Source organism: Plecotus auritus, assembly GCF_963455305.1.
Source record: "Plecotus auritus genome assembly, chromosome: 3".
Taxonomy (NCBI): domain Eukaryota; kingdom Metazoa; phylum Chordata; class Mammalia; order Chiroptera; family Vespertilionidae; genus Plecotus; species Plecotus auritus.
Window position 1 is genome coordinate 191497577 of NC_137772.1, and position 17309 is coordinate 191514885.

At 42.2% G+C, this 17309-nt stretch overlaps 1 protein-coding gene across 2 annotated transcripts in view; it reads left to right on the forward strand.

Moving 5' to 3' along the window:
* The window catches only part of ITPR2 (inositol 1,4,5-trisphosphate receptor type 2), a 456678-nt gene that overhangs the window by 29550 nt on the left and 409819 nt on the right, over positions 1–17309 (forward strand). For both annotated transcript variants that reach the window (XM_080660463.1, XM_080660464.1), the window contains exon 2: positions 14399–14469. In XM_080660463.1, the coding sequence (XP_080516589.1) occupies positions 14399–14469 (71 nt within the window). The remainder of the gene's footprint in view (positions 1–14398; positions 14470–17309) is intronic.

Consider the following 17309-nt stretch of genomic DNA (forward strand, 5'->3'; position numbering starts at 1 on the left):
GAGAAACATCGATTGGTTACCTTCCTATAGGCCCTGACCTGGAATCGAACCCACAACCTAGGTATGTGCCCTGACTGGGAATCGAACTCACAACCTTTTGGTCTGCGGGATGATGCTCCAACCAAATGAGCCACCTGGCCAGGGCCTGGGTTATTTTTTGAGGTCTCCTTTAGCTATTCACTTCTAGAACATATACTGAAATGGTCCTTTATGGTTTGCTGAGGGGATGAGCCAAGGATGAACAGTTGTGTCATTATTACATATTTTATCTTTCCTTCCTATGATTTTCTTGCTATTATCATCATCAACCTTATTTTGTCTTTTGCAATCTTTTTTAGCTTTGTGGACTATTAAAGTATCCATTCAGTCAACAATTATTTTGAATATGTTTTTATTTATTTTTTTAGAGAAGAAGGGAGAGGGAGAGAGAGAGGAAAAAAAACAAAAACAAAAAAAAAACGGCGATGAGAGAGAAACATGGATTGGCTGCCTCACGTACTTCCCCCACTGGGGATTAAGCCCACAACCTAGGCATGTGCCCTGACTGGGAATTGAACTCACAACCTTTTGGTCTGCGGGATGATGCTCCAACCAAATGAGCCACCTGGCCAGGGCCTGGGTTATTTTTTGAGGTCTCCTTTAGCTATTCACTTCTAGAACATATACTGAAATGGTCCTTTATGGTTTGCTGAGGGGATGAGCCAAGGATGAACAGTTGTGTCATTATTACATATTTTATCTTTCCTTCCTATGATTTTCTTGCTATTATCATCATCAACCTTATTTTGTCTTTTGCAATCTTTTTTAGCTTTGTGGACTATTAAAGTATCCATTCAGTCAACAATTATTTTGAATATGTTTTTATTTATTTTTTTAGAGAAGAAGGGAGAGGGAGAGAGAGAGGAAAAAAAAACAAAAAACGGTGATGAGAGAGAAACATGGATTGGCTGCCTCACGTACTTCCCCCACTGGGGATTAAGCCCACAACCTAGGCATGTGCCCTGACTGGGAATTGAACTGGTGACCTCTTGGTGCATGGGAGGATGCTCAACCCAGCCATACCACTGGATAACAATTATTTTTTGTACACTGACTACATGTCAATCACTGTGCTAGGTGTTGAGTATATAAAGATTAAAAATACACTGTTGTGCCCTGGCCAGTGTGGATCAGTGGTAGAGCATTGACTGGTGCACTGAAGGAAACAGGTTTGATTCTCAGTCAAGGGCATGTACCTGGGTTGCAGGTTAGATTCCTAAGTGTGGGAGGCAACCAATCCATCTCTCTCTCTCCCCGCCTCTCTCTCTCTCTTTCTCTCTCTCTCTCTCTCCTCCTCCTCCTTCCTCCCTTCCATTCTCTCTATATATCAATGGAACAAATATCCTTGGGTGAGGATTAAAAAAACAAACACTGTTGCAGTTGCCAAGGAGCTCACTGTTTATTAGAGACATGTAGCTGGAGGTATAATATGATAAATAACAACTTAAAAGGGTGCCCATCAAAGGCAGTGAGATCATAGGATACCCCATACCTCTGGATGAGTATAGGATTTTTAGCTAAACATAAGTTTATTATGAGCCAAGAGAATAATATTAAAAGCCTGTAAATTTAGGCTATAGTCTAGAAATATAGTAGGGATATGGAAACCAAATAATTGAGGGACCTGGTATATTAATGTGCTCAAAAATATTTTTCTCTTTTGTTGAGTCTCATATATTTTCATGAGAAGTTATATGTTTTATGTACATCCTTTAGATCAGGATTATTAATTATTGGTTTTAAGGCATGTATCCTTACTAAATTTTTCCTGTTTGCCCTATCAATAATTAAGAAGTATGTTGAAATCTCCCACTATGATAATGCCTTTGTTAATTTCTCCCTGTAGTTCTCTAAATGTTGTTTTATATTTGTGGCTATTACACATACATTTAAAATTGCTATATATTTTTTTAGAGAACTGAAACACTTCTCATATAATGGCCCTACTTATCGTGAATATTACTTTTTTTCATCAAAGTCGGGTTTTCTGATATTATCACTGCTGCCATAGCTTTTTTTAATTTTTTATTAGTATTACTCTGCTTAGATTGTGGCTAAGACTCATGTCAATAGCATATGGCTGGATTTTTTTTCATACATAATGAAAATCTATTTTTTGAAAATGTCTTTTAAATAAGTTAAAAATTAGGTTTATTATGATTATTGACTTATTTCTAATCTCTTACTTTGGGCCTTATATTAATCATATTTTTTCCCTGACTTTTTTCTTTTTTAAAAGTTCTTTTGAATCAACTGAATTTTCATTTATTTTTCTTCTTATTCCATTTCTCCCTCTTTACTGGATATATATATATATATATATATATATATATATATATATACACTCTGTATAAACAGTATATATATATATATATATATATATATACACACACACACACACACACACACACACACACACACTCTGTTTTTGTTATTTAAGTGGTTTCTTTTAAAATTATAATATACATGTCCAAAGTATAAAGTCAATTGATGTTTTATTTTGTTCCTGTACTGTTTAGAACCATAGATTTAACTCAGACCACTTCCTTACTATTTATATGTAGTTGTTTGGTATTTTAGTTCAGTACTTTTTAAAACTCACATGTTAGTTAGTCCTTATTATTCTTTTATACTGACAGTATTTGTTTAGTTTAATTCACATGTTTTAACAGCTTTTTCTCCTTATTTCTTCTCAGAACTCATATTTTTCTACTAAGATAATTTTCCTTCTTCCTGAAGTATAGTGAAAGTCTGTTAGTGGTAACTTCTTAGTTTTTACTTACCTAAAACTATTTTGATATTCCCCTTGTTCTTTAAAGTTAATTTTGCAGGGTACACAGTTTTAACTTGACAGCCAAATTTTCTCTCAGCATTTGTAGAAATTATTCCATAATCTCTGGCTTCTATTGCAGAGTCTGAGAAATTGGCAGCCCAAGATGTTGTGTTTTCTGTATCTGTGGGTTCATATCTTTCATTAGCTCTGGAAGTTCTCAGCCATTATCTCTTTAAATATTGTCTTTCTTCTTAAAACCTGACACCGCTTATACATGTTGACCAAAGTTGTGGGGTCAGCACAAAAGATCTGCTCAATTCTCTCAAAGCCCAGTTAGTATTCCCAGTCTCTTGGAGGCCTCATCCAGGCTCTCTTTTTCACATTGTGTGTGGTGACTGATGAAATATGGAAGCACTGACTCTCAAAATTAGAAGGAGCTATCATGAGGAAATACTTTCACTACTCTTGTTCTATACTGATATCTTTTCTTAACTAGAATCATAAAATATCTTATGTACAAGCATAAATTGTATAGCAGTAATGAAATTTTCATAATCATTGAATGTTCATGCTTTTGGAGAGTCAGCAAAATGTGTCCAAGGGCGCAATGATGCCCAGATATATTGGTGGGTTAAGGGATCTTATGTCAATCTTAATGTCAGATGGAGAGAGACAACAAATACTTCAGTGTCTGGTGAACAGTATTGAGATTTGCAAAGAGATAGCTATACAGACTTTCCAGGAATAGAAGGTCAGAGGACTTATAGAACTCTGGTTCTTCTGGGAAGTGAAGAGAGAATATCTAGAGCACAAAAGCCTTGTTACCAAGCTTATAAGTGGAGCCTTCTGATAACCTCAAGATAACCACTGAGACCTGAATCTGCTCTTTGATGTACCTTCTACAGATGACTAATTCTCGGGTGCAGCACAACGAGGTTGCAGAAGTCTCTCTAAAAGGAACTCATTACTTATATTTGCATCAACACAATCCTTGGTAGTCCCCTTTCAACAGCACTGAAGGGCAAAGGGGAAAAATTGTCCACAAAGGAAAACAAGATATTATTTATTTTTTTTAATGGCTATCATAAAGAAGTTTCTGCTTAAAAAATTGGTCTGTTTTCTTTTCTCTCCTTTCAGGATGATAATTATATATGCATGGTAACCTCATCCTACTCTTCATGTTTCTTTTTTTTAAAAAAATATATTTTTATTGATTTCAGAAGAAATCAATAGAGAGAGGAAGAAATAGAGAGAGATAGAAACATCGATGAGAGAGAATCATTAATTGGCTGTCTCCTGCATGTCCCCCTACTAGGGATAGAGCCCACAACCTGGGCATGTGCCCTGACTGGGAATCGAACCATGACATCCTGGTTCATAGGTCAATGCTCAACCACTGAATCCCACTGGCTGGGTGCCTTTATATTTCTTAACCCCTCTTTCATATTTTCTCTGTCCTTCTTATCCTCTGTTTCACTTTGAATAATTTCTTAAGTAATTAATGATCTATCTTCTAGTTTATTAATTAGCTGTGTCTAATTTACTGTCTCAAACCCACCTACTTATTTTGACAATTATTTTTTCACTTCTAGAAATTCTTTATCAAATCCACATTTTTAATGGGCTCTTATTCTTTGCTCTTTTTTAAAAAAATTATCTTTCATGTCTGTACACATTCATAATAGATATATTTTTAGTTGATAATTATCTCGTTGATGTTGTTTTTTACTGACACCTGCATAGCAGCTTGTTGCGTTTTCTTATCAGTAATTTAAAAAATATTTGAGCTCATATTTCTTGAATTTAGTCTTCAATATAACAACTATAAACTCTGGACAAAATATAAAAAGCAACTATGTGAAGGTGTGAAAGAGTGACCAAAACCAAGCAGAAAAGGGGGTCAGGGGAAGTGTTTTTACTTGGAATAAGAGAGTGTTTCTAGGTGTATTCCTACATTATGACCTTTTTCCTGAGAGCACCTCCAAATTGGTGCCAAGCAGGTGGTGAAAACTCAGGACCTGAACTTGCCTACTGAGTCACTTTTTGCAGGGCTAATGATTTCCTAGCTTTTTGCAGATGATTGAAATCTGATAGTTGTTAAGGTCAACTTAGCCATCACTAAGCAATTTGTCTCAACTCGTATAGAGACCCATTCATTATCCTGAGAAATACACTTTGCAAATCGTTTGACTTTCAGGAGAACCACAGTGCACAGGGTAGGAGAGAATGCTAGGCAAACTGACTGATAATAGTAATAGGTTCAAAGATGTGAAGGAGGCAGGGTAGACAGGATTAGAAAAGGAAGTTTAGATATGAAAAGGAAAAGTTATGATTTCTTTCTTTCATTGGTGAGGGCTGTAAGCTTTCAAATACTGGGACAAATTCTTTCTGAAATTATGGTCAGATATACATGTTTCTTTTTGAAAGGCACTGAGTAACCTTTTCCCACCAGTTGCATCAGCATCCTTGCTCTAAAGATAATTGTTTCAGAAAAACCATGGCTTCTTGTAATGATTTTGAAAAGGTTAATATGTAGAGAACAACCAAGATGGCGGCATAGGTAGATACCTGAACTTGCTGCCTCTCACAACCACATCAGGGCTCCAACTAAAAGACAGGACAGATATCATCCAGAACCATGGGAAGGCTGGTTGAGTGGAAGTTCTGAAACTAGAAGGAAAGGAAAAAGCACATTGAGACGGGTGGGAGGTGCAGAGGTGTGGAAGTGCGAAGCAGGGTGGCAACTGGGTGTGCTGTTGTTGTTTTTTTTTTTTCAATTGGGAAGGAGATACAAGCTCCTGATTGCTCTGAACTCCAGTTCCAGGCGAGACTCTGGGGACCCAGACTCATACGGGGAGAAACTGGACTGTCTGGCATCGGGCAGGAACACGAGGGTGGCTTTCACTCAGAGGTGCTTGCAGCAATCATTTTTCTGGCACCGGGATGCAGAGACCCGGGGACCTCTCTGAGGCGGGGCTGACTGGCAGTCATTGCTGTTTGCTCTGCCCTGGTTCCCTGAGACCCCACCCCACCCAATCTACAACTCCACCCAAGCTGTGCGCAACAGATTTTGCATATGAATGGCCTGGCCTTTTGCAACCTAAAACCTAACGAACTGCAGATGGGTCAGAGAACTCCAAAGCTTCCAAAAGAAGGCCTAAGGCCCTGCAGCAGCAGCCTGCATTGCTTCACAGCTGGGCCTCATCTGGGCACTTCCAAACTCCAAACAAAGAAGAGGAATCTGCAAATCTCTCTGTAGCTCCTGCTGGGTGACCTCAGGCAGTGGCTGACTTTGCACCTCCCTGGAGATCCAAGAGCCAGTGTACCCAGTTGTCAGTGTGAGACCATACCAAATTACAACTCTTCACATTCATAAGTGACACACTCAAGGGGCAGACTCAGTGAGCACCAAAGCCCCACTGAAGCAAGTCCTGCCCCATAAGGGTGTCTCCAGCACAGAAGTTCTCCCATTGTAGACACAACAAATTTAGTGTGTATTCTGCAATTTGAAAGTGGTTTAAATGGATCTTATCTTTCATGGAAAAATAACTGGAAATATTTTAAATACCTAATGGCAAACACAATTTCAACTTTGGAAGGAACCTGTTTAGAAATTTTAGTAGCAACAAACCTATGCATGATAAAAAATTTATATAAGGAATTAAACATTTGTTTAATATTTAAGCTTAAAATACTTGTATTTTTAAGTACTATTGAAATAAGACATCTAAGAAGAGAATATAATGTTAAATTGTATTGCTTTAACTTTAAAAAACCCCACATGTCACATGACAAACCAAAGTGAGTTTAACTCTTGTCATCATAGACAGGCAAAATATGAATGCAACTGTGAGGATCATCTGTTTTGCATTTACAAGTCAGAACACTTTTTGGCAGAATGTTTTGCAATGAAGTTACTTCCTTCTTTGCTAGATTTAAATTGTTTATAGCTTTGTGCAAGGACCTATCCAATGTAAGGTGTAATAACATTGGACATTTGTAGAACCTAGTTTTTCTTGTTAAGTTACTCTGAATTATAAGATATATTAATTTACATACAAACAAGAATCTGCAGGCCTTGAGGTTGGTTCCTTATTTGAGCAATGTGAGTATTGGTGGGTAAAAAAAAAAAAAGATGTCCATATGACTAAATAGCAAGATCTTAAGATTTTAAAATACTGTGTTCTAAGACAATGGTGAAAGAATGGAACAAACTCACCTATGATATTAGTACTTTGCTTGGAATGCTGAAATAATGCATACACTTAAGAAATCAATACTAAACTATTAAATTTTATAACTTCAAGTTCATAAAATATTATAAATGTCAGAATCTGCTATTGAAGGATGATACTACAGGCAACTCTAATTACAAAACAGGATCAGAAAAATGAGTAACCACAGAAATAGAAGGAACTGGGAGATCACAACTGACCCATTTAAAAAAATGAGGCTAGGAGAGTTTGACAGCATAAACACAGCTGGTTATAGAGTGGCAGACCAAGGGTTAGAACCCACGTTTTTTGTCTTCTATGTTAGTACTACTTTTGTTTTTCGATCTTTCATTTTTTAAAAATTGAATTTATTGGAATGACATTGGTTTGCAAAACCATGCAGGCTTCAAGTGTGCAACTCCGTAAACCATGATCTGCACACTGTATCGTGTGCCCATCGCTCTAAGCAAAGTCTCTTTCCATCCCTATTCTCACACCCCTTTTGCCCACCTTCACCTACCCCCCACCCCCTACTACTTTTAAATGAAGGTACAGGAAGGAGTTGAATGATGTTTCAGGGTGGTGGGAATTTGTGGGGAGGAGGAACAGTTTAGGTAAGAAGCCAGGTTTCTTCACTTTCAAAATAGTTATACATTGTGTGAAATTTTCATTTAGTTGCAGTTTATTTATGTTACTACTGATGGACAGTTGTGTGTTTCCATTTTTGCCACCTTGAACAGTGTTGCCTCGAACACTCTTGTACATGTTTCTAGATTCATGTTTGCAAGATTTCTTAAGGGGGTATATCTATATTCCCAGTAAAATTTGACTCATATATATATATTTTTTAAAAACCAATGGTACTTTGTTAACTTAGACATTTACAAACCATCAAAAACTCATAGTGACAGGCAACAGTGTAGTGTGGTGGTCATGAGAGGTGTAGAGGGCTGAGGGAGTAGTAAAAGGTATATTTTTTTGATTCATATCTACACTAATAAAAGAGTAAGATGCAAATTGACCGTACTTTCCCAACGCCCACCAGCCAATCAGGAGTGAGTATGCAAATTAACCCAACAAAGATGGCTACCACCACAGAGAGCAGGAGGGAGGCTTGGGTTTCCCCGGCAATGGAGGAAGCCAAGCTTTCTGCCTGCCCTTGCCAGCCTAGGCCTCCACTCAAGGCTACAAAGTTTCAATGATAAAAGATACATAAATCCAAAGAGAAATGGTGGCAGCCACGGAGGTGGAAAGAGCAGGAGGCTAGGGTTGCCCCTGGTGATGGAGGAAGCCAAGCTTTTTGCACACCCTGGCCGGCCCAGGCCTCCGCTTAAGGCTACAAAGTTTCAATTATAGAAGATAAATAAATCCCAACAAAATGGCTGCCGCCATGGAGCAAGCAGAAGGCTTGGCTCCGCTCAAGGCTACAAAGTTTCAGTTGTAGAAGATAAATAAACCCCAGATACCAGGACCTCCGCTTTGGTCGCCAGGGTGCATGGCCAGCCTGAAAACCACCACAGGCCCCTCTCCCAGGCCACCCCACGCCCCAAGGGAACCCCCACCCTGATCCGGGACACCCTTCAGGGCAAACCGGCTGGCCCCCACCCGTGCACCAGGCCTCTATCCTATCTAATAAAAGAGTAATATGCAGATTGACCATCACTCCAACACACAAGATGGCTGCCCCCATGTGGTCAAAGATCCTGCCCCCATGTGGACACAAGATGGCCACGACAAGATGGCCAGCAGGGGAGGGCAGTTGGGAGGGACCAGGCCTGCAAGGGAGGGCAGTTGTGGGCGATTAGGCCAGCAGGGGAAGGCAGTTGGGAGGGACCAGGCCTGCAAGGGAGGGCAGTTGTGGGCGATTAGGCCAGCAGGGGAGGGCAGTTGGGAGGGACCAGGCCTGCAAGGGAGGGCAGTTAGGGGTGACCAAGCCGGCAGAGGAGGGAAGTTGGGGGCGACCAGGCCTGCATGGAAAGGCAGTTGAGAGGGACCCAGGCCTGCAGGGGAGAGCAGTTGGGGGGGGACCAGGCCTGCAGGGGAGGAAGTTAGGGGTGACCAGGCCTACAGGGGAGGGCAGTTGGGGGGGACCCAGGCCTGCAGGGGAGAGCAGTTGGGGGAGACCAGGCCTGCAGGGGAGGGCAGTTAGGGGTGACCAGGCCTGCAGGGAAGGGCAGTTAGGGGTGACCAGGCCTGCAGGGGAGGGCAGTTAGGGGCAAACAGGCTGTCAGGGGAGCAGTTAGGCATCCAACAGGCTCTCAGGGGAGTGGTTAGGGGGTGATCAGGCTGGCAGGCAGAAGTGGTTAGGGGCAATCAGGAAGGCAGGCAGGTGAGCAGTTGGGAGCCAGTAGTCCTGGATTGTGAGAGGGATGTCTTTCTGCCCATTCGGACATCCCTCTCACAACGGGCAGTCGGACATTCCTCGAGGGATCCCAGATTGGAGAGGGTGCAGGCTGGGCTGAGGGATACCCCCCTCCCCATGCACAAATTTCGTGCACCGGGCCTCTAGTATATATATAAAAGATTACAGGTTTTATGATAGTTGAGTGTCAGTGACAGATTGAGAATTTTAGGCAGGTGCCTGTTGGCTTACTGGCTGATGTGCACATGGAAGCAATAAATGCAGCCCATTATAAAGGGTGCTAATGTACTGGGTTGGAAGGTACTACATGAGAAATTGTTATTTAGATCAGGCTGTCTTGGCCCTTTTCAGGATTTGACACTTGTGATAAATTTCTGAGACATGTCTGGATGGGGAATATTTCTGACCCTTTCTTCCATCTACTATTAGGCAGCTGTTTATTGGTTCTAGGTATTTCTTTGGCTAGGTATGATCTACCAAAAGTGACATTATTAATTTGTTCAGTGATTCAAACAATCATCATTCATTTAATTAAAATTATTTAGCACTACAAGTGTTTGAGACCTAATATTTAAAGTTGGGAATATTATGGTGAGCAAAACACAAATGGCCTGACTCTCTTGGAACTTAATAATTTATAGTGTTAGAGAGAGGCATAAATGAGAAACTAGGATGGAGTGTGGTAAGTTCTATTGATAGAGGTACCTAGGGTACCATGGGAGTGCAAGACAGGTATATCTGATCTATTTAAAGAAGGTTAGGGAACTGTCACAGAAATACAGTCTTATTCTTGATCCCTAGAAATTTTGATTTTGTAGATCTATACCAAAGAAGTGTTTTGTTGTTGTTACTCTTATTATGATGATTATTATTTTAACTCCCCATAGGATTCAGCCAATTAGCCAGATTGGGGAAGCATTATTTATGAGTAATTAAAATGGGCAGTAATCATGACAGGGTGTTTAAATGAATTATCTAGAGATGCAATAGATGATTTCCAATGATTTCTACTCAGAGGCTAAAGGTTGATCTTTATATTTATCCCTATTGAATTCTTGTCCTTAGATTATAGAAAATAACTGTCCTGATGGTGGATGTGAGAGCCTGCCTTATCAATAGGACACATGAAAGATCCTGGAATCATGGTTTAACTATAAAAACCCAGTGAACAGCAGAGGTGGGCTTGACTGCTACAGGAGCTACTATGAATTTTAGGATGCATGACTGTAAACTTAGTATCGGAAAGGAGGAGGGAAGAGTCCCCTGTCCCACTTGCTTGGGGGTACATCTGTATTCCAGTGGATAGTTTCTAGGATCACATTTAAAGAGGATATTGACACTTGGGTATATGAATATATATATATATATATATATATATATATATATATATATATATATATATATGAAGTTTATATATATATGTATATATCTGTATTTATAAAAAAATGTGTTAAGTACTGTGATGGGAAGCACAGGGTGCTATTTCACTTCAATATAAAACACATTTCTAATAGCAGTACTGTTAGAAAGATGACAAATGAGGTGTTCAAGAAGAGGTGTTGGGGATATTGTAGAAGTTGTGCCAGTGATCACCATTAAAATCCTGTTTAACATTTAACTTCAATGATCATATATGTGTTTATAACAGATTTACAATCTTTGCTTTTTTTCTACCCTTCTATTCTCAGTTGCAGTCCTGAGATGAAATGATTGTTTTTGTGAGTTTTACAGACATTTGGGTATAAAGAATAGGACAAATTCTTAGAACTGAAGTAATTCTTAATGATTAAGTTTTTATCGGGTTTACGGGGTCATTGAGGAAAGGCATAAGTATTTACATAAATGCACTGTGATCTGATTTTTTACCTTTAGTTTTCCCCACTCCTCTTGATGGCTAGTCCATGCAGGTGGGGGCCTCAGGGGGCCTTCTAGTGGGAGCCTGTAGTTCTGTGGGAATGGATAGGCACAAAGAATGAGCAGAATGTCTGCTACTTTTCATATAATTTTAACGTGCTCTAAATAAGACTATGTTTTTTTATTATTATTATGTTTTGGATTCTTAACATGTCTCAACTAATTAGAAAAGCTGACCTTTCCCTCACAGCATTTTTAAAAAAAATTAAATATTACATTTGATAGTCTCAGGACTCTTTGAGCCTTTTGCATTCAGTGTTACAGACAGAAGTTGGATATTGGAGAGGCTTGGGTTGCTTTCTCTTGACCCAGTGTGACTTCCTGTTTCTAAGAAAACAGTTTTAAAGACTCTTAAAAGGAATTTTTTGCATGCTTGGCAGCTCTTGTAAAACCACACTTTAGAAAACCAGTATGAATGAAGCATGTAAAAAAAAAATCAAAGAAATAACCATATTGCTTGACCAAATTAGCATTTTGTTTTATGGAAATTGGATCCCGTAGGCAAATCTGGTGATTTAGGAAGTATCTGCTTCTGGTAACTGGATAAACCAGGAACCAAAGTTTCGATGTGGTTAATCATCCTAGCTAAGGTGACATTTGATCACAAATTGGGTTTTTCTCTATGTTGGAGTTGATGCATACTAGGGAGGCTGGTTAATATGTGTGTGTGTGTGTGTGTGTGTGTGTGTGTGTGTGTGTGTGTGTGTGTGTTTTATATAAAATAGAAAATTGCAACTTGGGCGTCTTCCTTCAAATGAATTCACACACTTGGAACTAATTCACTTGCATTTTTACAATATTCTGGGAAAGACCCAGTTATTCCCACCACTGGAGAAAATGTGGAGAAATGAACGATAGTCAGTCTTCAGCGGTTAAATGTTCCCCTTTGAACATGGGTGTGATTGGCTCTCAGGGCAGGGATTCAGCTTCTTTCTCTTGGAATTGTCTGAGAAATTGGCTTCTTGTCACTCTTTTAGTAGGGATGAAACATGTGTTTGTAACTACAAAGAGAGTTTATTAATTGGATTCATATTTATTGAGTACCTACTATGTATCAGGCACTCTTCTAGAAGCAGACAGGATGGTGAGGAATAAGGCAGTCAAGATCTTTGATTTTATTGATCTATTAAACACTTATTTAAGGGCTTCCTACATGCCAGAAACTGTACTTGGCACTTTGTGGGTATTAAGTCATGACTGTAAACTTAGCATCGGAAGTCATTTAATCCTCCTAACAATGCTGTGAGGTCCAGAAGGAGGTCCAGTAACCTGGCTAGGAGAGGGCTGAGCCAGGATTGAATGCAGGATGTGTGCTCATAACCACCCACTCGGTGGTCACTCTGTAAGCCTGACTTCATCATTTTACACATTCCCAATGAGAAAAAAACACACAGGAAAAAAAAGGAAAATAAAAACTGCAGGTAATCTGACCAAAGTTAATGTATTGGTGTCTGTGTTCCATGTGTGTATATAAACATACTAGAGGCCTGGTGCATGTAAATTCGTGCACTGGAGGGAGGGTCCCTCAGCTCGGCCTGCCCCCTCTCACAGTCCAGGAGCCCTCAGGGGCGGGAGGCAACCTGGCAATCAGGGGAAGGCGATGCCCCATCACACCTCTGCTGCCGCCACTGCCAGCAGTGCAAGCCTTGGCTGGTCCTGGTTACCTGAGCCTCAGGTGGCCCTGGGCAGCTGGGTAGCCGCCATCCGAGGCTTGTCTGAACCTCAGCCGGCCCTGCTTGCCTGAGCCTCAGTCAGTGAGGGGTGCAGGAGGACCTGAGGCCCCCAGCGGGCCTGAAGGGATTCTGGCTGCAGGCACGCAGAGCAGTCGGCCCCGCCCCCACTGTGGGCACCACTAGCTGGTGATGGTGTGATGGTCAATTTGCATATCACCTCTTTATAATATAGGACATCTTATGTTTCATTGACTTACTAGAGGTCTGGTGCATGAAATTCATGCACGGGTACAGTCCCTAGGCCTGGTCTGTGATCAAGGCCATCTTCTCCGGCTGCCTGCAGCCGGCCCCACCCCCCGCTGTCACCCACCCCTGGCTCCCCATTTGCCATCGGGTGATCGGCTGAATGTTCCTGCCTGCTCATCAGCGCCACCCCCACCATGGTTCGCCCTCTGTGTGTGGGGCAACTGGCAGGGCGGGAGCCTTGGCCTGGCACTGCCCGCATCCCCTGCCACCCATCCCCGGTTCCCCGTTCACCATCAGGTGATCGGAGTCTGCCGGCCAGGGAAAGGGACCAAGAGGTGGTCAGTGCGCCTCATAGTAACTGGTCCAGCGGTTGTTCTGGTCATTCCACTCTTAGGGTTAATTTGCATATTACCCTTTTATTATATAGGATAGAGTCCTGGTGCATGGGTGGGGGCTGGCTGGCCTGCTCTGATGGGGGCACTGGATCAGGATGGGGGTCCCTGCTGGGGGGCAGGGCCGGCCAGGGTGAGGGGCCATGGGTGGTTTGCAGGCTGGCCCTGCCCTCGATCGGGGTGGGATTTCCCACTGGGGGGTAGGGCCAGCCTGGGAGAGGGGCCACGGGCAGTTTGTAGGCTGGTCATGCTCCCGAATGGGGTGGGGGTCCCCGCAGGGGGGCAGGGCCGGCCAGGGTGAGGGGCCGCCGGGGGTTTGCAGGCTGGCCACACTCCCAATCGGGTTCGGGGGGGTCCCCTCTCGGGGGTGGGACTGGCCTGAGCAAGGGGCCGCAGTGTTCTGGTCGTTCTGCGTTTTGGTCGCTGGGCTTTTATTATACAGGATTACCACCTATTTTCACAACATATTATAAATGTTTTGTAGGCTAATACATTTTCTAAATAGAATTTTACATAGTTCTACAATGTTCCATGGTGTGTCTATGTTATGGTTTATCTAACCAGTGTCCTACCACTTACCAATGTTACTTAATTTTGAATTTCATAAATCCTGCTTTAATTAACCCCTTTATAATCACATCGTTTTATAAATCCATGATCACTGAAAAGCTTTTTAATGAAGAAAAGTATTAAAACTCTTTGTGTATGTTTATACAGGATCCATGTGCTGTCTGTGCTCTTTGAATGTGACAATGTTCACAACATAACCATGCTTTTCCTTCTAGGTTAGTGGATGACAGGTGTGTGGTGCACCCGGAGGCGGGGGACCTTGCCAACCCTCCCAAGAAGTTCAGAGGTAAGAAACAAATACATATTTTTATTATGTGACCTCAGGGAGCAGGGGTTATTTTTAATCTTAAAATAAGTAATTTATTCAGTGTGAAGCTTTCAAATATAAATATTTGAAAATTCATTGTTTTTCATCTTTTATGAAAGAATAGTTTTGTGAGGTTTTTTTAGACAGTAGTCTATCCATTGAAAGGAAATCTTGGAAATAAACTGTGAGAGGCCACTTTTCAAACCAGTACATCTAGCTGAATGTATATATGTTTCTGTGACAGTTACACTATAAATGTTAGTGTTTCATTAGCAGCTCTTTAGTTTATCTTTGTAAAATCTCCAGGAGGGTGACTGTGATGTGTTAGCTCAGCTTTTCAAATGTCACTTTGGATGGTATGTAATAACTAACAATTGTCTTAGAACTCTTTTCTATGTATAATTTTAGAAATAGCTTGATACTCTCAACTAAGAAATTAGTCATAGTAGGAGATTATTATTTGACTGTTATGAAAGAAAGATTAATAGAACCTGCAAAGAATCATATGCAACTAAAACCAGTAATTAAAAGCTTGCTCAAATAAATTTCATAGTTTGTGTGTACTTATAACAATAAAAATAATTTTAAAACGATGTTCATTTTGAACATACTGCCAGCATCCTTCTCACATGGTGAAAAGCAGCTGTAATAAGGGATAAAAATGTGGAGAGAGAATGGAAGGAGTCCCCAGAGCCCACAGCCGAGTCAGGACGTGCTACTTACTGCCCTGGGGAAGGGAGATGTTAACATCTGGAAAATATTTCCCACGTTTCACTCTCTGTGACAGGCACTTTCCACACAATTCTCATTATAAAAATATGTTTCATTCTGCCTAAACGCAGAACCTGGTGGAGAAAGTGACAAGCACAATACGTGTCCTTTGAGTTAAATCGGTCACTTTGAATAAGAGATCCACATTTCTCCCCAGGTGGAAAAGTTAACATAAAGCAGGCTGTGGGAAATACACTGCCCATGAGAAGCACCCATAAAACCGTGCAATAGGGACACTCCCCAATGGGGATGTTACCAAAACCCAAGTGTGTGTGTGTCTGACACTTCAAAAGGCCAACACTCAAAATGTCTGAATTTGGAGTAAGACAAAGGTTATTGATCAAGAAGGCACTCACTGAGAAGATGGGAGACCTAAGGGTGCCTCAAATCCATCTTGCTCACTGGACTGGGCTAACGGGTTTTTAGGGTGACGGGAGCAGGTATGCGAAGTGCTGGCAGGCAAGTTTTAGCTGGCGGATGTTGGAACTTGACCATTTATGGTAAAGGGGCGCCAACACCAGATCTTCCTGGACAGTGGACCCTTGGCTTCTGAAAGGGTCCTGGTGTCACGTTCTGGTTCTGTGCTGCCTTTTGGTTCAGTGGTGGTGGTGGTGGTGGTGGTGGTGGTGGTGGTGGTGAGACTTTGGTTCCCGCTGCAGCTGGAGGTCACAGCTCTCTCCTCTGCACATGCTTCGGCTGCATGACATGTGGTGTTGGTCTGTTGTCTCTGAAAGACAACTTAGTGCCTCATTAATCAGGACAGGACCATTTAGTGCTGGTTCTGCATTTCAAGGAAGGACTCGCAATAGAACTACTGTGAAGGAGAGTCAGCAGTGTGACAAAAATCAGGTCAATCAGGTCAACCTGCCAGAGATTGTGCAGCAAGTGCGTGGAAATGATTTCTAAGACAGGAGAGGGTAGAGAAGCCCCAATGGAAGAACAGACAGGTTCTAAAAAGTTTGATCTTTATTATGCTAAGTGAAATAAGCCAAACTGAGAAAGACAAATATCATAGGATCTCACTTATTTGTGGAACCTAATGAACAAAATGAATTGATCAATAAAGTAAGACGTGAAGCCTGGAGGCATGGAACAGACCAACATACCTCAATACGTGGTTAGGGGGTGGGAAGAGATAAACCAAAGAACTTATATACTTACTAGAGGCCCGGTGCACAAAATTCATGTGAGGGTATGGTCCCTAGGCCTGGCCTGCGATCAGGACCATCTTCCCCAGCTGCCTGCAGTCAGCCCCACCCCCCACCGCCACCCACCCCTCGGGTGATTGGAGCCTGCCAGCCAGAGGAAGGAACCAAGGGGTTGGCTGTTCCCACCTGCTTGCCATCCCTGTCCCCACCATGGGTGGCCATCAGGCAATTGGGGCCTGCCGGCTGGGGAAAGGGACCAAGAGGTGGTCAGTGCACCTCATAGTGACTGGTCCAGCGGTCATTCTGGTCATTCTGCTGTTAGGGTCAATTTGCATATTACCCTTTTATTATATAGGATTATTATATAGAATAGGATAGAGGCCTGGTGCATGGGTGGGGGCCAGCTGGCCTGCCCTGAAGGGGGCCCCGGATCGGGGTGGGGGATCCCTGTTGGAGGGTGGGGCTGGCCTAGGCGAGGGGCCATGGGCTGTTAGCAGTTTTCAGGCTGGCCATGCCCCCAGCTTTGTCAGGAAAGATGTCTGAAATGACATCCGGAAGACGTCCGGTCTATCCAGTCTAATTAGCATATTACCCTTTTATTAGTATAGACTAGAGGCCTGGTGCACGAAATCCGGGATCGGGCCTAAACAGGCAGTAGGGCATCCCTCTCACAATCCAGGACTGCTGGCTCCCAACTGCTTGCCTGCCTGCCTTCCTGATTGCCCCTAACTGCTTCTGCCTGCCAGCCTGATCACCCTCTAACCACTCCCCTGCCAGCCTGTTTGCCCCTAACTGCCCTCCCCTGCAGGCCTGGTCCCCCCCAACTGCCCTCCCCTGCAGGCCTGGTCCCCCCCAACTGCCCTCCCCTGCAAGCCTGGTCACCCCTAACTGCCCTCCCTT